The sequence below is a fragment of the Phaethon aethereus genome (genome assembly GCF_964289735.1).
Source record: "Phaethon aethereus genome assembly, chromosome: 8".
Classification (NCBI taxonomy): Eukaryota; Metazoa; Chordata; class Aves; order Phaethontiformes; family Phaethontidae; genus Phaethon; species Phaethon aethereus.
The window spans coordinates 18,994,306-19,016,845 of record NC_138584.1 but is presented as its reverse complement, the minus strand read 5'-3'; the positions used below and the strand labels follow the sequence as shown (position 1 = coordinate 19,016,845).

The window sequence follows — 22,540 nt, the reverse complement described above, 5'->3', positions numbered from 1 at the left end:
TCATTTGGCCAAAATACAGACCACTTTGGAAAATTCTGGGAAAAACACTGTTGTTCTGAGAAAGAAAAAAAAAATATTTTCTTCTCCAATTAATCATAATAATCTTAGGAGTCTAATTGTAGTGCAACTGCCTGTTTATAGTTGGGAATATTTGTATGTCCACACATACTGCACTAAGTCATGCTGAAACCCATGCCTTCTGCTTTCCTCTGTGTAATGCAGAAGACAAATCTGTGCCACAGTCTTTAGGTCAAACCATAACATGTCATATTTTAGCACAGGAGGCTTGCTATTTACCCTGACTGCATAAATGCTCACTAGTATCCTCATATTTTTCTAGAGTAAAAAGACCATAACTGTGTTTAATAACAAAAAAATGTAACAGACAAGACACATGGAAAGCTTCTGACCTGGCATTCTTGTCCAGGTCCAAAAATGTACCTGAAATGGCACAGAGAGCTCCCACCCTGCCACTGCTGAATTTCAGAATCACAGAATCACTGAATGGTAGGGGTTGGAGGGGACCTCTGAAGATCATCTGGTCCAACCCCCCTACCAAGGCAGGGTCACTTAGGGCAGGTTGCACAGGAACGCTTCCAGTCGGATTTTGAAGGTCTCCAGAGAAGGAGACTCCACAACTTGTCTGGGCAGCCTGTTCCAGTGCTCCGTCACCCTCACAGTAAAGAAGTTTTTCTTATGTTGAGGTGGAACTTTCTGTGCTGCAGTTTATGCCCATTGCCCCTCGTCCTATCACTGGGCACTACTGAAAAGAGACTGGCTCCATCCTCCTGACAGCCACCCTTCAGATACTTATAGACATTGATAGTCCCCTCTCAGCCTTCTCTCCAGACTAAACAGCCCCAGGTCTCTCAGCCTTTCCTCATACAAGAGATGTTCCAGTCCCTTAACCATCCTCGTGGCCCTCTGTTGGGCTCTCCAAAAGCTCCCTATCTCTCTTGAACTGGGGAGCCCAGAACTGGACATAATACTCCAGATGAGGCCTCACCAGCACAGAGTAGAGGGGGAGGATAACCTCTCTCGACCTGCTGGTCACACTCCTCTTAGTGTACCCCAGGATACCACTGGCCCTCCTGGCCACCAGGGCACATTGCTGTCCCATGGATAACTTATTGTCTACCAGGACTCCAAGGTCCTTCTCCATGGAGCTGCTTTCCAGCAGGTCAACCCCTAACCTGTACTGGTGCATGGGGTTGTTCCTCCCCAGGTGCAGAACTCTACACTTGTCCTTGTTAAATTTCATGAGGTTCCCCTCTGCCCAACTGTCCAGTCTGTCCAGAAGCAGTATGCTTTCTAATCTCGCCTCTCAAATTGTAAATGAAGAGATGCACTTTGCTTAGGAAATTATCCTGGGACTACAAAGGGAAACATTTTTAATTAAGTAGCTGCAACCATTGTGCATTCTCTTGCAATTTGTGATACGAAGTTATTCTCTATCCCTGTTTCAGACACTTTCTACATTACCTTAAAAATACATTAGTAGCCAAACCCCATCGATTCCTAATAGGAATTATGGAATAATTCAAATAGAAGTTTAATGAGTATTTATTAACATCCCTGATCTTTGCTGCTGACTTGTTGAAGGAGGGCAGCGAGAACATTTTTCCCTATGTGACTTTTTAAAATTTTAAAGTAGTGCCTGCTTCCTTTGGGAAAACCAAACAAAAATAAAAAAAACCAAAACACAACAAAAAACCAGAAACAAAAACAAACCCACAAACCAAAACACCCTCACTTTGATTACACTCATTCATAAGTAATTATCTCTCTTTATCTAAAAAACACAAATAGAAGAAAATCTAATCACAACCAACCCTCAGCAACCCCTAAAAGAAACAGTAAAATATATTTTAAACTATGCAGCCAGAAATGAATAATGCTTTCTCACAGCTTTCTAGAACAGTCACCCATTGTAGATGAAGTCTGTGGTTAACAATGATTAGCAATTAGCACCAGCAATCCAGGTGTTTGATTAAAGTACTAACAAGGACTCTCCTTACCCAGAGCACATTACTCCTTACGCTCCAGCTCAGACTCCTCCCTGCAACTCAAGCAATATCTCTGCCGACAGCAGACTTCGTAGAGCCCAGTAAGTATTCCTGTAAATGCTTTTCTGACTAGTTGTAAGAAGTTATTCCACCCTAGGTACTCTTTCGACCTGTGGAAGCAACTACAACTTCAAATAAGCATGACTTTTTATACTAGCTAGGAAGCTATTTGTGCCTCTTAGACACCCACATAAGCCACAGAGGTCAACTTCTGACAGTGTGCCCATCTCTCTTAAACCAAGGCATTAGTCATTTGTTTGAATAGCTCTTCTTCCAACTGCTGCAAACCACAATTAACACACCTGAAGCAATTAAAAGTGTTAATGCATTTTTTGCATTTGACATTCTAACCATCAACAAAAAAATAGTGAATTTGTGTAAATATTACTGATGCAAATTTTAAATTTATTTATTTAATAAGATCAGTTTGCTCACAACAGATCATACGTACCTTAAGGAACATACTACAACTCACTGTCCTTAGGAATTGTAAAAATTTAATTTAGCTATTGAGGAGAGAAGCTCAAGTTCCAGATAATGATGGCTTAATCCTGAACTAATAGAAGTAGATACTACTCTTCCAGAAGTTTTCACTACCTTTCAAATGGTCATTGGGATGAATGTAATGGTGAACTTTCACAGACATTTTCTAGGTGACTGAAGCCCTTCTATGGATACATGTGTTTTAAACTTGCCCTATGCCAGAGGTAATAGGAAGCATTTCATTTACATGTAACAAGCCCCTAAGATTTCATATGCACAGAAGTAAATTCTGCATTAAGTAGTTAAAACTTCTGCACAGGCATATGCTGATCCTGTTGCCATTCAATATCCAAATCATCTTCACTGAAGTTTAAAAGGCATTTGACTACACCTCAACAACTCAACCTCAGCTCACCTCAAACACTTTTTTAAAAGACTAAATTAAAGAAACATATGAGTTTAATGCTTGATACATCAAATACCTAAGATAAGTGGCCCTTCAGCAAAATAAAAGAGACCAGGACCCTCTCTGCACATCCTCACCAAAATACCTGAAATCCAGCAGGGGAGTAAGCAGAAACATCAGGCTCCAAACCTCTTCCAAAAAACTCCCCACAAAAGGAAATTCCACTTCTAACATTGCTGATATAACTTGCTCTATTGTACAGGTGTCACGCTGATTAGCTATGTTTTCCTTGTGTCCCATCTAACATTTCCTACTCTGTCTTGCCATACTTTCTGTGAACAGGCAAAAAACCGTCTCTATTAACTCACCCTTTGCAGAACTCTAACATTTGTCCCTTACTTTCATTACTGAACACATTTTGTTTTAACCTTTGCTCAGAATCATATTTTCTATAACCGTGCCACTGTTACTGCAACCTTCTGCAATCCTTCCAGCCTGTCTACATCCTTTTTAAAGCTCATAATCCAAAACTGAGGACACTTCTCCAAACTGCAGCCACAGCATATTCAGGCCAGTGGAAAAATAACCTGTCTCTCATACTCACCACTCCTGGTCATGTATCAAGGTGACAAGATGCATTTATTCTCTAGTGCACTGTAACATCACTCTACCACCCCCATCTGACAGCCTAACCAATCACACCCCCAGCTTCTATTTGTACTTTTAATTTCTGTATTATTGCACTAAGTTCAATCCCATCAGTTTTAGATCATCTGGAATTCTGATTCTGTCACTCAGAATTCTTGTAGTATGCTCTGTCTACCTTTTTAAAGCATATCATAAAGATATTAATTTAATATCGTAATATCATAAACCATAATACCATAACTCATAATATCATAATGATATTAATTTTATTATTGAGCAAAAAGGATCCTACCAAATGTGATTGTCCACCTATTTTTTCTTCTTGCCTCATTTGCATTTCACTGGAAAGGATAAAAAAACCTGCACGCTTCTCTTTCCAAATGCCCTAGAGCAGGCAGTCACTTGTGTGTGATTAACCTCCTTTCTTTACAGCTGTGGAAGTCTTTCCCCTTCTTTATCAAGAATTCCTACAACAGCCAAAGCGGTGTCATGAACATCAGAGAAATATATATATGGCTTTGGGTTATGGATTAAAGCTTTTCAATATTGTTGTGCAGAATACAGGGAAAACATACCAGTTTCAGGTGAATTAAAAGGAAAGTTTAAATATTTAAGACTAACATTATCTTTTTGCTACTAAAAATAAAACAGCAAGAATCTTAAGTTTTTATCTGAATCAGCAGACACCGAGACAGATTTCTCAGCCTAGGGAGGGAAACGTGAGGGTTACCTGCAGAACTAAAATGCATGCAAGTAAGTGATCAGCTGCCCAGCACATCCCCTGTGGCTACCGAGAGCCTCAGCAAGCAATTTTGTTCAACTGAGAAATAAACTAAGAGTGAAATCTCTGCTGATGCTACCCCTTACTGCTCTTTATTTAGCACCACATTTAGGATCTCTGAACTGCCTTCTTTCAGGGTTCTCACCCTCACACCTCTTGGCTGGAATAAAAGCATCTCATCCAGGACTCCGTTCTGCCTAACGCAGGGCTTGCATTTCCAATTCCTCTTGGCAATATCTCCGGACTGCTTCTCCTTACCAACCAGATGGCCTAAGGAACGCTACCTTTTGGTCTTCTACTATTTCTCCTCCTGGCTGCATGTCTCCATAATCCAGAAAGCTTTTCCAATATTGAAAACTAATTCCTAGCTCATTTCTCAGAGGAAGCCAAATCCGGTGCAGATAGGCCTGCAGATGCAATTACCTGCCAGCAACCAACCGAAATCGGCTCTCTAGCCCACATCAACACCTCCTCCCACCAGTGCGGGACTATGTATCCTGTTACTGCAAACTGCTTTATGACTATGCAATGAAGAATATCGGTTTGAAAGTTAAACAGTTAAAAATAAACACTAGATTTATTTATATTTTAATCTTTATACAGTGCCAACACCTTCTGCAACACAAAAAGGGGTGGTTCATTAAATGCATGGCACAGATTGTCCTCTAAACTAGAGGCTGGTGGTTCAGGAGACCACACTGTTCCACTTTAAGCTCAACCTTGTATTTTTGTAGGGGATTTTGGTCATTGCAACTGCTAGAATTTTAATCAGGGTCTTAATAGTTTTGAAGAAATAGGTGCCCCTTTTCCATATGCTATCCATAAATGAAAGCCTGAATTCTGGAGCCCCGCTTTGCAGCGGTGGGTGAATTCCACAGCTGTGGGATCATGGAATACATGATCAGGGGCCTAATTATACAAAGCAAGAATCAGTTCTGGTAGATAATTAAACGCTAAAACGAAGCTGAGGAGCTTAAGAACCACAAAAGCTAGTTCTTGCCTGTCAACTCCAATAGAACGAACATTATTTCTGCGCTGAAATCTTGAAAGAAGGTTCAAACCAACCACAACATAATGAAAGAAGAAAAAAAGGCGGGGGGGGGGGAGGTCATGCCTCATCAGGATTTTTTGCTGCAAGGGAACTTTGCATGTTCCTCGGTGTTGCTTTTTTAGGCTCCCCACTGATAAGACTCTGTGGGTACTTGCATATTGAACTGTTAGAGCCACAAAAATAAGAGCTGGATTATATCTGGTCTTCTCTACATGGGTGTACTAGACTGAGAAAGCAGACCAAGACCACCTCTTCAAGTCTGAGGCCAACAGCAGTGGCAGGCACTGCGCCACGCAGCCTCCGTGGAGCACAGTTCTTTACAACAGCTTACGTGGAAAAGGCCATGCAGAGGCCTCCTCCCTTTGGCATCAACCCCCCTGGCAACAAAATGCTTTAGCTTTCCCGCTGTTTCCGTGGGTGCTGCTGGCCCCCTCGGCCAAACTAGTGCCCACAAAGGTCTAGATTAACTTCCCAGCTCTGCCACAGATCTCTAAGACCTTGGGCATGTTGTTTAAATCCTGACCCAGCAAAACACTTCAGCACAAATGCACCATATCCGTTACTACATGCTATACCAAAGGCAAGATCTGCTCTAACTGCCTTCCTATAGAAGACAAACTTCTGCATCCCCAGTCTGTAAGAGAGGCATAGAAAATGGTGATACAGGGATTTTTAAACACTCCAAATCAGCAATCATCTTTGTCACTGTACGTATAGCATCTGCGTCCGGAAAAAAAAGAGCATTTGCTTGGAGTTTCTTAGCAATACAACCAACCAACAGCATTAGCAGCAGCCATTTCTGTGCCACATAAAAAAAGAATGGATTTAACTTTCTTGGCTGTAACCGACTGAAATCACAATGTACAAGCTACATGCTAAAATTAAAAGCTTCCATTAGCAGTTAGTAAATATCCTAAGCTCCAAAAATGGAAATTAGCCTCATGTTGATAACAGTTACATGCTTAGTGATATGTCCCCATAAATAGTGTCGTAAGGGACAAAAAGAGAAAAAAAGACTGACTTCACATTCAGAAAAGATTAAGCAGGAGCACCCCTGGACTAACATGAATTACTTATTAACAGGTATTTCAATTGTGTAGCAATCCCCTTGCATCTGGATCCTGTATAAAGTAAAAATTGAACTCTTACATACGTTTTCAGTTCCTGACTACATTAAGAAAAAAGTATTTCAGTGCTGAAAGAATACACGCAATAAATTTATGGGCACATTCAAATATATATTAGGAGCTGCTTAACCCATATCAAATTGCTCTCCAGTAATAACCACACAAATGCATGCACACACACAAAAAAAAGAGCAAGCGGAATTATCTACTCCATGCTATGGCTTAAAAATTTTAACCGAAAACTCAAACAAGCACTAACTACCATATTTCCCAGGATAAGCAGGAACTGTTCTTTCTTCTCTGTAGTTTCATAGATATTGTTCCCATTTTTATGTATTAAAAAGTTTATGAGCCTTGTGCACACAATAAGAAAGGACAAACAGGTTTCTATTAAAAGCACTACTGCGCATTTGCAATTGTTTCAGGCATGACTTACTCTGTGAACTAAAAAAATGCCATAAAATCTTGTAAGACTGTTCTAAAAATCATTTTACATGCAGTTTTGCATGACCCTGTAACCTTGGGTTACAAATGGTTTTACCAGTCTAGATTCTGCAACTGGACTCTTTCTACAATTATGAATTTTGATAGCATTGCTCAACTGAGAAAACTATGGCAGTCTTCTAAACAGCTTGGTGGTTCTTTTCATGGATCAGTGTCTACATTTGTCCTGTATGAATTTCTGCTGTAATTTTATTAAGTAGTCTCCATAATTAGCAGCTAAAAACATCTGGCTGCATTTCACATTTTAAAGAAGTCTTGGTTGCCTACCACTCCACCAGAATGTGAAGGTCTTGAACGTCTTTGTGTTCTGCCAGTAAATAAAAATATACAACACTTACACCAAAATCACATGCGGGAAAGAGACATACTTAAGGCAGACAAACATTCGTGGAGTACAGCCGGGAGAAGCTGCGGTGACAGCTTCGGCATGCTTTGCAAGGTTTCTTTCAAAGCCTCTGTTAAATGTATGTTGCTGTGTTATAGTAAAAAGAGTAGTAAAGATAACTTACAGGAGGTCCAGTTTCCCCCTTTGGACCTCTGACACTTCCCATTTCAAACATTTTGTCAAGATCTTCATAGTCATAATTATCAATACCAATGTCATAACTGTTGTCTGTGTGGTAAGTCTCGTCGGCATCAAGTGCACCTTCCTGCCCTGGACGGAGCCGATTATCCAGAGAGAGGTCAGCAGGCAAACCGTACCGGGTCGAGTTGAAGATTTGCTGCTTTTTGCTTGGTTCATCTAAACGCTGTTTTGCTTTGTCCATCCCCTTGCTTTTAGTTTTACTCTGGTTTACAGGGGAGATCAGAGAAGGCTCCCTTTGTCTGCCTGTGTCTTCTGTGGTATTATCTAACGTATTTGCGTATGATCCTGTGGGGGTCTTAGTGACATTTCTTTTTTTGTTCATCTCCTGCCGATGAAGAAGCAGACTGACATTCTCCTGGAGTTCTGTTTCAGGCCGAGATTCCAGCAACAGAGGTTTGGCCTCTGGAAACTCTGATGCAGAGACATTTCTTGACTCAAAATATTCTGATAGAAAATGAATCTTAGCAACATCAGTAACAGGAATGTTTGATGTTTCTTCCCTTCTATAAGCTGATATGTCTTCTGACTGGTTTTTCTCATCAATCATCTTTGAAAAAGCATCCGGCCCACCTGACACATGTGGAGCTCCTGGCAGAGATCGGTACGTTTCAGCCTGGCGACATTGCTGTTTCACATATTTACAATAGTTTGCAGAGGCTTCTGCAGAGGGAATAATATCTAGCTGACATATAACTCCTTCAAAGCTGACAGAGTGAGAGTTCATCCTTCCCAGGGTAAATAAACCATCCAAATCAAATGTCTCCACTTCAGAAAGTATTTCCCGGCTATAGTACTTCTTTCCGCACTCAGCGAATATCGAGACAGTCTTGTCTCTAATGTCAATGGCAAACGAATGCCATTGTTCATTATGAACACTATAATCAAAGCATGCGGACTGCTTCCCTCCAGTGTACACCACTACCTTTCTTGGTAGCAACTGGACACCGAACTGCAGTCTACTTTTATTCCTAATACTGAAAAGGAAAGCATTATTTACTCTGTAAGGGTACAACCCAACTAATATGGTGAACTGATGCCCTAGATTTGATGGTATGACTTGAGTGATGGGGGACTCAATACGTGCATCGCTAGTTAGTACAACTCCTGATACAGTTAGACGAACACCCTGAGGTAACAGAGATGATGTTGAGGGCACTGTTGTCTCTGAGGGCTGTTGAACATCTTTCACAAGGCCTAGTTGATGAAGAACATCTATTGCTGTAAAAAGAAAAAGGCATACTGTTGATTTTGTTTACAAGCGCATAAATTCAGATCCATATAAACAAATGTAGGCACAACATCTTAATAAATCTGTACTTCTCAGAGCATATATATTCCACACAGCAAGGCCACCAAATCCCTAGTGTAAGGTACATCAACCTTTCACATAAACAAATAATTAAAGCCAGAACAAAATTTCTGTCTTTAAAAAAAAAAAAAGAAAAACATATAGAAAGGTCCACATAATGCCCATTGTAGGTTAGTTCATTTATGAAACTGAAAAATCCCCATTTGCTGTCTTCAACTTTTTGCAGTAGTAGTCAATGAACGCGCTTTGTTAGTTCCTTATTTTTCTGGCTAATCCTGCCTACTCTTTGCGCAGATAATTTTTTTTTTTAACTTAAACTTTTTCTTCTGCAATAAACCCACAATTTTCCTCTTTATCAGAAAAGTTTAAAGTGTTTCGGAGGAGGGTTGCTTTGTTTTTAAGAAGAGACAAGTTATATATAACACAGTAACGACTCAGTGGAGCACCAGAAAATAGTCACTGGCTCAAAGCAAAATACAAAGGTAAGTCTTGCCGAGGAGCTTCTATGAGCTGCAGAAGTAATTCAGCTGGTACCCAGGAAGAATTGCTGTGCTTCCACCAGAGAGCTTTCCTCCTGCCAAGCAAGGCCCTGTGCCATTACAGAGCTGGCTTCAAAGGGAATTGTTTTCCTTATGGGATCACCCTCGATTGTATGTATCTGTGCCAAAGTTACTCAGACTAAAAAACAAAGATCTTTCAAAGGGGAAACATGACAGAGCACGCCTTTCCCTCCACAGTTTACTTGCTAGGGCCAGGGACGATGTGAACTCTGCAGAAGTGGTGAGGAACAAGGAAAGACGAGACCTGTCAGGACCAAGGGGCAGTGCTCCCATCTTCTGGCTTGTCTGTGCTCCCAGCACACGCAAGGCTGCAGCTACCCAGACAAGATACTCAGTTAGGAGTGCACTCCACAGCAGGAGACAGCAGTGGACATCAAGGAGACAAAGAAAAGCCAGCTGTCCTACTGATTTATGTCCTATAGATTTGGCTTTGACATATAGAAGTCTGGATAGGAGATCTTCCTCCAGGCAGGAACAAAAGCCCAGGCGGGGGTGTTGTCACTGTGGGATTCTCTAGCGTCTTATATAATGCGAGCTTTGTGCTTTAGCCCTTTCCTTAGCCTGGACCATACAGTATCTCCATCTTTTACCTGGCTAAGTGTCTTCACCTAATGGGTAGAAACACAATTATCTAGCCTCCTGATGAACCGAAATCATATCTGACCTGGGTTAAGAAATCAAAGCCACTTTTTTCCTAAAGGGTAAATCAATGGTCAAAGATGACCAAATTAATTTGGTACTGCCTAAATCAGATTTAGGCATATTGGAGTTGGTGGGCATAGAGACCTTCTTCCTTCAAGATGAATATAAAGACACCGTTAGATCTCTTACGATGCAGGTGAAACAGTAACACTACAAAGGCTTGAATAGGAGCCAAACTCCACACCCCTAGCAATCTTCCCGTAGGGTCACAAAACAAGACGGCACTTAATGGCATCGATTGGTAAAACTGCTTGTCTGGGTATTTGTGAAAGGTGCCACAGAAATAACTGCAGAGACTGAGACAAAACGCAATGATGGAAATAAAAGACGAGAAGGCTGGGGGCTAAAACACATGCCATGAGAAAGGGCTGAAGGAGCTACATTTGCTTGGCCTGGAGATGGGAAGATTGGGGGAATCTAATTACAATTTTCCATTATCTGAACTGAGGTTATAGGGAAAAAAGAGAAAAGCTGAAGAGTAACGGGCACGAGCTGCAACACAAGAAATTCCAGCTCCATACAAAGAAAAAGCATTCTCACCACAAAAGTGGTTCAGTGCTGAACTGGGGGGCAAAGACATTGTGTAATCTCCATGCTTGGAGATTTTCAAAGCCCAGCTGGACAGGACCCAGTAACCTGAACTAACTTCAACACTGACCCTGATCTCACCAGGAGGTAGGACCAGATGAGTTCAAGGTCCCTCTAACCTAAATTTTCTGATTTTCTGCACAAGGGGAAACTGAACATTGTAGTTTTCATAAACAGCATTGCATGGAAGCACACACTATCATCAATTTTCCCCTAACTAGCTGGACCTAAGCTTCAGTGAACTGCCTATACTAAAAAATACAAGTAGTATCTAGCACTTGCACTGATCTAATAAGCCTGGCACTTTCCATAGCGTTTAGCTGAGGGTACTTTTACTATGCATGTTGTGCTTATATTAAGTAAATAATGCTAGTAAATGGCATAACAAAAATTTGGAGTAACCAAGGAAAGTTAAGGATTCTCTGCTATATTGAGAGAGAAGAGCAACTAAAACAAATGGACTTTTGGGAAAAAGGTCTCTTTTCCCAGTCTTCCCTTTCTCTGTTTACTGAATGTATTCATAGCAAACTTTAAGAATAGACAGATGTTGGCTTAGTTTCAGTGGTAAATTATGAAAAGAGCCTGAGATTTCCTTGAGAGTGGTTTATAAATTGGAACCAAAAGCATCCACCTGAATGCACTGTACGTCTTGAAAATTAATTACACACCTTGTAGTGTTTCTAGTCGTGTTTGAGATTCACGGACACGCCAAGATTATCCTGGCGGGTAGCCAGCGCAGATATGGAGAAAGCATATCTTTGCAGAAAGAAATGTGTGTACGCCAATTTCTCAAGATGTTTTGCCTCAGAGCAATTAATTTACTATGGCTGTATTTTCATCCATCAAACTGATAACAGAGGTCAGGTTATAGTAGAGCTTCGAAGCACAATGCGTCTGCATCAATGAACCACCACACTTTCCCAGGACCCCGGTCCCGCGTGGTCTGCACGTAGTTATGGAGGAGAAAGCCGTACTTGTATTGCCCTCGTGAAAGCTAAGAAGAAACACAGGTCCCGAGCTCTGGGCAATGCAAAGGTCTTATGCATGTAAGTAACACCCCAAGGCTGGAGACACCAGTCCAGCACTTCTGTGCACTGGCTGGGCCAGCTGACTGCACAGAGGAAAATAGCTAATAATCTAACCTGAAGTTGTGCCTAAATATCACATCCTAACCTGAAATATTTGGCAAGTACTTGTATTTTAAAATATTTGTAACTATATATTTGTCTTTAAAAATAACAATGTGATTGTTATTTTTATAACATGTGATCTGTCCAAAGCATTATAAACTGAAGTATAAAACAAAAAAGCTTAAACTGGCTTAAAACCAGTCAATTTAAAAATGACATTCAAGAGTATCACTACTAAATCTCAAACTGCAAGCAAAATTGCCAAAATTTTGGCAGTTCTGATTTGAAAACAGCACATTGTGTAAAAGTTATTAAAAAAAAAAATCTTCTGAGAGCATGATGAGAAATAAGACACATTCTCCACATCCTGCAAACATATTTCTGCAAACAATGACAGGTCCTGAGAAAGCTAAACACAAATACATGCTGTGTGAAAAATGACAGCAGAAGATTAAGTATCAACTAATTATTCCTTGCTGACTTGCTGCCTGTTAACCCACCATCAAGCCAAAAAGCTGTTCCAAACTTTTTTGGCCAGTCATTTCATTTCTGGCCCAACATGTATTTTTATTTTATTTTAAGGCTTTCAGAAGCTCTTGGCAGTACACAAGGTTTTGGGAGCAGGCAGCTCTCTCAACTCTTCCTCCCAGCATGACAACCACTATTTTATTTACCTATCAGTAGTCAGTTTTCTTTGTTTACCCATGTCTGCACAACATCTGTCTTCACTTACTCTTCACTCAACTTGTTACTCCCCCAAATTGTAATGGCTCATCTTCTTGAAGGAGAAGTTGTTTCGGGTTTTTGGTGTCAAGTCCTTTCTTTCCACCTTCTAGGAGGACTTGAAAAATTCACAACCTTATTGCATCGTAACGGGAGGGAAAGCCTAAAACAGGCTTTGGTAAAAAATCTCCTGACCCTCTTGTGGCACAAAAAAAGTCCCAAAAAGGAACTGGGGAGGGATAAGGGGATTTGGCTATTTAATCGTTCCACACCCTATTCCGTTCAGTCTCTCTTGTTCATTTTCCACATTCCTCCATACTCATGACTAGTCTGAAGGCAGGATATTTGGGGCGCTCTCTCCATTTCATCAATCCTATTATATACATTACTCACTTTCCCTTTACCAGCATGGGTGAGGGAAAGACAAGGATCATTCATCAGTCAGCTCCACCAGAACTGAGACTAATTACTCATCAGCTTGCCCATTTCCTAGGTGATGCTGCATCTGCAGTTGGGTAAATTGAGACACCTGGCTGCAACCAGTGCTCTCTGGGACACCAGCCCATGACTGGCATAGGAAAGCCAACCAGCTACATAGATTCTGTGTGTCCTTGAGCCACACTCAAAGTACTATTCCCAAAGGCTGAGGCTGTATCTTTACATGTATTTCACGGAACACAATTTATAGCAGCCTACCAACAGGAACAAGGCATAGCTTTCAGGTAAAGCATGCACAGGCTGACCCATCAGCTCAGGAGAGAAGGAATGTTAATTACTCTAGCTAGCATCTTCGTATTTGGCAGAATACTCTCTTTTTTCAAAATACAGCTGCCAAGAAAGTTTTAATAACAACTTAAATGTTAACATATTCCTAATGGGCAGACAATCCTGTTCCTTGACAAACTCTAAGCACTGCAAAAGGAATAGTGCTACCTCTGCAGATTATATACGGAGATTGATGGATACGCTTGAGCTGCTCTTTTTTTTTGGAGGACGTTTCCTCAGACTGCTGTTCTCTGAACTGCTTTTTGCAACCTCGTTTACACACTGTGCAAATAAAGTGCGTGAGGGACCAAATTCACCCATGGGCAGAAAGTTGCATCAGGGTTCAACGCCTTGCTTTGATCCCAAGCAAGCACTTAAAGAAAATGAAGTCATGTCTGGCATCTGTGCACAGGGGTGGAGGGGAGTTTCCATTCAGTCAGGCTTCTCATGCGGCTACCTAGAAATGCTGTTGAGTAATTAAAAAAAAAGTAGGGAAGCTCCTTCACCTGCTGGTGACTAAATAATGAAATATAAGCATGTCAAGACTGGAGGCTTTACCCCATTTCTTCAGAGCTCTGTGCACAGAGGTACTCTCACCTGAGAGGCAAATAAGCCTCAGGCTGCACCCGCTCCCCCGTGCCGCTGCTGCCCCAGTCCTGTAAGGCTTCACAGCCCTCGCCTGAAGTCTCCTTAGATAAGCAATTCTCAGGCTGAGGCACACGAGAAGTGAGAGGAATCGTTTATTTCTTTGCAGAGGAGGAGGGTGGGCTGGAGGGATGAAGACAACCCAAAGCATCGCTGCACGCCTGTCTCCGGCATCCCTCACCTGCTGCTGCTGCACCCCGAAAGTGCAACCTGCCTCCCTGAGCCAGCCTATTCCCTTCCCATCCCCTCAGGGCTGGAGCAGGGCAGGCCACACACGTCTACGGGTGCTGCCCCTCCTCTGATAAGAACTTGGCTCAGCTGTTAGAAAAATCCGGGGAAATCCCATCATCGCAGAAGTGTACATCCCCCACTGAGTTGAACGCGAAAAATCAATAATCTTACCAGGCAGACCAGGAGCAGCTAATGGAAGGCAAAACTGCAAAGGGAACGGGGCAGGGAAAAAAAGGAAAAAACCCAACCCCACGAGTGAAAAGCACCAGGCTTTGCCAGCCACAGGCAGTGATGAGAAGGAAAAAGACATTGGTGAGAATAAGTGTGGGAGGCTGCTGAGATATCCCACAGGGCTCTAGCAAAACGTTATCAGGAATGAGTCTTGCCTTAACCACGCAACCCAGCTGTTAGTGTTCAGCTGAGTATTGCAGGTCACACACCTCCCAGGCAAGGATGGCCTATGCCTTGCTTCACCCGTAGGGTGAAAGAACATGGCAGAGAACTGATGCTGCCACTCTCCTGGCAGATAAGAAATGACTAAACGGCACGTTAGCCCCCGCCGCTGGGACGCGAATATTCCCTCACATCTGGTGCGGTCGTAACAGCTGGCAGATTAAAAAAGAAGCTAAAAACAGGACAAGCCTATTTCCTCACTAACATCTGCATCTGAACGCAAAACCAAACGAATACACAATTTCACATTTTGCTTTATTGATGCCAGCCTAGACTAAGCCTTTATTATATGCAGCGGTTTGCTTCCACAGGCCTAAGTGCAAAGGTAACACAGTCACAGCTTGCCACCCCCAAGGACACCCACTTGCAGTGAAGACACAATCAAAGCCTTTTCACCGTACAAGGCTTCTCTTTCACGAAGAGCTTGCTTAAATATGTAAGCAATTTCACAGGCAGAAAATCTGAATAATTTTCAAAAGGTCATCTTTTCCAAACGGGTTGCTATAAACTTTTGCTCTCATTATGCTGTAGCTGGTATTTTCTTTAAGTCACCATTAAGGAACTGAAGCTAAGGTCGCTAGTAACAGCAGCCATTTACTCTTTTCATATAGTAACAGATTATACAAATGTCCTGTTATGAAAAAAATTGTTCTCACCTTGTTTGGGTACTTGTGCAACACCTACAGCTATACATATTGCAATAAAAAGGAGAGTTTTCCTAAAAGGGAAAGAAAGAAAAAAAACATGTGAGAAAAGGTCTGAAGCTTCAGAAGTCCAAGGAATTAGAAGCTTGATTGAACATCCAAAATCAACGGCAGGACACTACTGACTCCAGGAAGTCCTGGATCAAAGCCGTCACATTGTACAACTTTCCACTGATGCTGAAATGTTTTACACAAAGATCAAGGATTATGTATGTCCTCATATATAGTACATATATTTTACACTGGCTTATATTAATAAAGTAACTGCATCTGGTTTATATTTCTTGCAGCAGCCTTCAAATATGAATACTGCTATGTAGTAAATTTCTTCCTGGAAAGAAAAAAGAAAAAGTTACTTTACTATAGTAAAGAAACTATAAAATAAATGACAAGTTAATGCCTGTAGAGATCATTAGATACTTCGGACCTGCTATCAGTCTTGTGACTATATCCCATCATTTTACCGTAAATTAAAGTGTCACACTTCTGTTCCAGTATTATAAAATTCTGTCATGTTACAAACAAGACACACTCTTCACAAAGTAAAAAAATCCCATTACATTTTGACTTAAAACCTCATGCTTAGGTAGAAGAGTGCAATACTGATAGGTATCATAGGTTTACCCACTGCAACAAACATATATAAGGTGGATATGGATTTATTTAAAGCAAATTTTGAGAACATGAGTGGTGGATGTTGGGCAAAGAATACATTTTTACCATGGTTAAAACCAGACTGCTGTTTTTTTACTCAATTATCACATCAGGCAGATTAGCATCTAATCTCACTGATGAGACTGAATCTTTTAATAAATGAGAAATATATTTTCTGTTAATGTTGGACATCCAGGCACAGAAACAGACGCACATAACAATAACAGCAACGTATATCTACTTAGTTCTCAGAAGAAATATTTCTAAAATATCAGAAATATAGTTCTGATGCTAACTACTCAACCCACAGGCAAGCCTCGGCTCAGCTCCCTTGCTCATTAACGTATGTAACCTCATTGACTTTTCAGGATATTATACGCTAGATTGATGAAAAGCGTTGGCTGGACCGTGCTGGAGAGCCCTTGAGTATCTGGAATAAACAGTATTTGAAAGAAACACGGTTGCAACTAAACCCCCCTAACTTGGTGTGGTGTAACTTTGCCAGCTAATTATTCAGGTTTGCACAGCAAAAAAAGCGCAGGAAGAAAACCCTGCCACTTTATAGAGGAAGGGACGGTTCAAACAGCAGTGACAGACGAGTTCCTCCCACCGAGTGTTCACTGCCGGGTTGCCTTCAGCTCAATGGGTAACGTACCCATAAACCAAGTATTGGTAATGCTACGGTGACAAGAAATCATGCCATGATTTACATTTTTTTTTTATATATATATGTGTACGTACACACACACAGAGCAATATTTAGTGAAAAATCTTAATATTGCTTTCAAGGGTTTGCAATTCAAACGTTCCCAAAACATCCAAATGTGTGAAACCCACCGAACAAAAACCTGGTTTTATCAATTTGCTCAGTGAAGCAAAGGGCGGGGGGGGGGGGGGGAAGTCAAAATTAGTTGATCTAGCAGCGGATGGGTTCGATTACTTATTCTCCTTCCACTTAGGTAGTTTTACGGTGGGGTTTCATCCCGGTTTTCAAACCAAGAGGGCACTCACAGCTGGTGCTGCTGCTTCTCGGGGGCCCCCTCCCCAGCCCCGGCCAACCCAAGCAGCAGGTAGTTCTCAGCCGCCCCCCCCAAGCCCAGCCCCTGGCAGACACTTGCCAACCAAAGCCCACCGGCCGAGCCTGCCCCCAATTCCCGTCGTGAGGAAAAACACCCCCGGCAAATGCTGGGAAGAGAAAGGAAGCACTATAGACCCAACCTATTCCCATTCCTTACGACTGTGTTGGTTCAAATGATAATTCAAAACCTGCACTATCCACCACCAGCCCCTCTCCAGCGGGCAAACCTCTCTGCTGTCCTGTCCTTTTCCATTTGATCGGCAGCCTGATCACAAATTGCCACACTGATTTTCAGGCAAAGCACGTATTTAAACAGGGTTTCAAATGATAAGGGCAGGGAAGAGAAGCTTCATAGAATTAGACTAAACAGATTTTTCCTGCTATGGTATATCTTAAAGAGTCTCCCACACCATTATTCAAAACATCTGCTCGGAGTTTTCAAAGCAAATAAGTGGGCTGGATCTTGGACAAATGAGGTCCATCGGTTATACATCTACATGTGGATTTGCATATTGAGAGCTTCGGTTGTGGCAATCAGAAGAAATGACCAATTTAAGGAACAGTAAGGCATGGTAGTATTTTATAATTGGTATTGCCACTGTAAAACTGTAGATACACCACATTTTTTAGAAGAAAATGCACAGAATGTACAGGATATTAAAAAATATGCATCATTGTTCCAGTTCCGATCACAGAAGGGGAGTGGGGTGGAAACTACACCTTACAAATCTCGATATGCTTGTAAGGGCACATTTTTTGATTAACCACTGCGGTCCCTAGCTATTCCTCTCTTCAGGCTTTCTCCTGCTACAGCCACGAAATGTCTACTGGAGCAGTTCTGCCACTTCCGCAAGAGACTTAATGTTGACTGTTGTCCAAAGAGCAGGTCAGCTATGGGACACTCACTTCGATTTTTTCAGTTCTAAAGAACAGAATTCAAGTTCATAGTTTGTGTCACACAGTGCATCATCTTTTGATCTAATGAGAAGCTCAGTGACAGGAGACAGCTGTGTTAGGAAGAAAGTCCACGCATTGCACTGTACCAGCTAAAACTCAGGACAACTCTTCATTTGACTTTCATGAGCATAAAATGTATTCACAATTAAAAACGGCATAAGACATTTTAGTTAGCTCTAAAGTCAGGATGTTCAAAGAACCCCAGAGCCCAAAGTGCAACGATGACTCTTCTTAATGTTACAAGAGCCTCTTCCACAACATCAGCCAGGGACAAGCTCTGTGTCAGGTATCTGCCTCCATCACCTCCCAGCAAATGTTGTAGGAAGGCAAGAAATTCCAAAGTGCTCCCAGGGCTGTAAATTACACAGATGTAACTGGATATACAGAAACATTTAGTGAGAGGTAAAGACAAATGCCTGGCTGACACAGTGCTCTCCAGCTAATGTCAAGAACAGATGAGTGATCCGCTAAGAGAAAAAGCAGGGACCAGAGACAACCATAAGGCTGGAGGTCCTCTAATGTGTGGGAAAAGTTTGTCTTCCTTCTACCTTTTACTCACAAGTACAACTTTTTGTAAATGAAACCATGTGCAACCTAAAGTGAAGTTGTACAAGGAAGCTCTCTGTGGCCAAAGATGAAAAAATGAAATTCCGTCTTTCTGAGGGAATCAGTTCACACAAACCCTCCCTTCTTGGTCAAGATCACTACTCTTTGCAGCTGCAGAGCAGCCAGTTCTCAGTCTCCAGGCTCCCTACCATCTAATGCATACGTGGCTTGATCCATCACCTGCCATAGCTGCAAGGAACAAAGTAAGCAACATGCAGAAACCCTGGACTGCATGCCCTAGCTGAGCCCATAGATCTTGGAGAGACTTGCCCTGTTGGGACACAATAGAAAGACGCAAAATCATGTGGCAGGGAAGACTCCACCTGACTCGAATGCTGGCTATTTTCCCCCATTTAATATCACACATGAAGTTATTCCAATACCCCTTGGCTATGTCCTGTCCTAGAGTCTAAGTATCTCTTGAGCTTCCTCCCCTTCTCCTACCTTTTCATCCTCTCCTATTTTACACGCAAGCACAAGCTCAGGGCAACTACATAACTGTATGGAGAAAGCCACTATCAAATGTGGTTGAGCTATTCTACCACTTAAAATAGAGCTTATCTTTCTGATAATCTTTGGCATCTTGTGTTGTTTGCCTCTTCCTATGAGTGCACAGCGACTATCCATATATTTTTTTTTCCATTAGGGATGACAGATGGATGAGGAAACTGATAAACTTCAAAGCAAGTTGTGGCAAGCAAAGACGAAAAATTCCACCCTGCGAAGACAATTCAGCAGCATACAGATCTCAGGTTTGGTCAGTGCACAGCAGTATCCTCTTCATTCCAGGTTAGTTTCCTAGACCTCCAGTTTAAAGAGGAAATACCACTAGCTGGTTGCTAGAGAAGGCAGGAAAACCTGTTGGCAGTGTAACTGGCACAGATGCATTCAACACTGTGCTCACCAGTGCTGATGGTTTAAACACCAGCACCTGCCCCCCCTGCACTGCTTCATTGGATCTCCTCTGAGGACTGCTGAGGAGAATGGCCCAGTTTGCACCCATCAAGCCTGAGGAAGGCTTTGGGAAAGTTGATAGCACCTTGCAGACAGAGATGCCCTGGGCCTCTCAAAGACCCCAAGCTGTTAAAAACCTTATCTTTCAAGATCTGAAAAGAAAGATATCTTCCTTTTGCTGCTATAATGAGATTAGCCAGGAGGTCCATTGCTGCTTCCCAAGTTTTAAGAGACCTACTATCAACATGGCTTGAGAGGACACAACAGCTCCAAAGCCTCTCCCGGGTGAGGGTCGCGTGCCCTGTCGCACGGATGCCACTGAGCACCTAACCAGCAAGCAGGAAGCTCCTAAATCCTTTACCACAAGTTCACAATTTAAAAGAAGGGAAGAAAGGGAGAGACACAAAATAAGGTGAGAGGAAAAGTATCAAAAGGGCCATTGCTCCTGAGAAGGAAAGGACAATACATCCAAGAGGGGTCCTACAACAGTACTGTGGTTTATAGAATGAAAATCTTAGTCCACTCTTTGGACAGCATTTGGTTTAAGATTAGAAACTACCATGTCCAGAAGAACAATCAACTCTGTTAGTACTTCTAAAAGGAGAAAAATTAATGAAAAATATGTGATTTTAGAACAGTTTTATGAGTATGCCCCTAATTTCTTACACTAGCTCCCTTGTCTAGACAGGGGAACACTTAGTGTACACTCTCTATTAAGTCAAAGGTATACAGGTCAAATTCCCACTCCTGTGAAATACTCTCTTCTTCCAGGGTTTGTACGTTTTGTAGATCGCTCTTCAAATTTTCTACAACTCGGCACTTGCAAGAGACAAAGGTAAAACAAGGTTGTTCATGTTTCAAAGTTAAATATTCCATCACAAATTTGGTGAGAGATTTAGGAGTCATGCAGCTGTAGGAGTTTTATTTGTTTAACCTGCAGAGACACCCCTATACAGGTAGAAGGTCTGACCTAACAGCATTTCCACAGAAAGGTGGTCTAGGTTGCAAGGGATTGACTGGTTTGGTACATGCTAAGGAAACCTGATCCTTTTGTGGGATTCTGGTTTCTTAACACAGGCAAGCGACCAGGTTGCTTCCTCTCTAGTCGAGCAAATCAGGTAGACAATACAAATTCTGTCCATTTATAATCATATAGATATATATTCTGAAGCTGTCTTGGATTTTGAACTCAGGCAAACTGCATCTTTGCTACTGTATTACTTTAACTCAATCTCTGTTTCTCTATCAGCAACATCCCTTTACAGATGTCAGATAAAACCCTTTTTTATGTTTCCCTTGGACAATTCCCAAAGAAGCCCCACAGACACAGCCATTAAACACACAGGTCTCCCAGAAGGCCACCTTCGAGCGCACCCAGGTTATACACCAGGCACAACTTCAGCAGCACAATCCTCATGACAGCACAAAACAAATCCTTCTCTGCCCTGCTCGGAGCTCCCACTAAACTGAATTTAAGCCATAGCCAGACTAAAATAAGCACTTTACAAAGACAGACACGTACTGGTAACCACTACAGTATCATTACAACTATCAGAAGTTCACAATCATCTTGCCTAGGCTGCTTTTCGGCAAACTATAGAGAGCGGAGCTCTGCCTTTGCATCGCAGAGGACTATGCATTAGAAATACCCAAGCCTGTTGCAGAAACATCTAAGTACTGGGCACCTCATCTGGTCCTCTCTGTTATTAAGAGTAGCCTCAGCTCTGAAACGTAAATCCTGCAGGTTTTGTTTGCTTGTTGTGTTTTAATCGCTAGGTACCAACAGGGAGGATGAGCAGACGGGTTACCTGTGTGTGCAGAGGCACACCCTGCCCCAGGACCCCCGTTCCCCCCCCGGAAACGGAGGGGGGCACCGGCTCTCGGGTCACGCTGCCCCCGCTCCCCAGGGGTCAACACACCCACGTACCCCTCCGCGGGCCGCGCTCCCCACGGCCAGGCTGCCTGGCGGGGCGCGGACGGGGGAAGGATGACACGAGGATGTTGGACGGGATCGGGAACATCCAGGAAAGCCGGAGGGAGAGAAGAGACGCACAGCCGCCGGCACCAGCGGGCTCCGTCCGGGGAGCCGGTCCCTCCGGGGGCACCCGGGACCTCGCGGGGTGGCGGCTGGAGCTCGGAGGGTAGGGGTGAGGGACAGCCCACCCGGGTCGCGGGGGCAGCCCACCGGGGTCGCCGTCCCCTGCCCCCGGGAGGGGAGCGGAGCCGCAGCCCCCGGCCCCGCCGCCAGCCCCGCGGCGGGGTGCCGGTGCGGTGCGCCCCGGCGCCGCCGACCGGGGGAGCGGGGCCCGCCGCCGCGCCCGCCCGGCTGCCGCTTACGTTTGTGCCGCGGGAGAGTTGCGTCCTCGCCTTGTCCTCTCGGCTCCCAAATGCATTTGTCTGCATTTGCCCGGGCAGCGGAGGTCCGAGGGAAAGCCGGCGCCGAGCGCCGCGCCGCCGCAGGGTCAGGTCCTGTCCATGAAACCCCGCCGGCCCCGAGGTCTCCGCCGAGCTCCGCGCAAGCCCGAGGGCGGCCTCGCGTACGGCCCGCGGGGGCGGGCGCGGCGGCGGGGGGGCGGCGGGCGGGGGCGCGCCGGGGGCCGGGTGGCGGGGGAGCCCCGCGGCTGCCCGCGGAGTCGGGCGGCGGAGCGGCGCTGCAGCCGCCTGCCCCGGCACCGGCGGCCCTCCCCGCCCGCCGCGGTGTTAAGTTTCAGCGCCGGCTGCCTGGCGATTACATCAGCAACCACGGCCCCCGGGGCGGGCCGGGCCCCGGCCGCGCGTGGTGCGCGCTGCCCCGCGCAGCAACCCGCGGGCGCGGACCCGGGACGGGAG

At 43.6% G+C, this 22,540-nt stretch overlaps 1 protein-coding gene across 1 annotated transcript in view; it reads right to left on the bottom strand.

The window, feature by feature from the left end:
• Nucleotides 1–22,104, bottom strand: part of COL24A1 (collagen type XXIV alpha 1 chain) — a gene marked incomplete at its 5' end in the record, with an annotated part of 145,751 nt that extends 123,647 nt beyond the window's left edge. The window contains 3 exons of the mRNA XM_082003176.1: nt 7,576–8,870; nt 15,415–15,476; nt 22,049–22,104. Coding sequence (XP_081859302.1) covers nt 7,576–8,870; nt 15,415–15,476; nt 22,049–22,104 — 1,413 coding nt within the window. The remainder of the gene's footprint in view (nt 1–7,575; nt 8,871–15,414; nt 15,477–22,048) is intronic.
• Between the last annotated feature and the right edge of the window lie 436 nt (nt 22,105–22,540).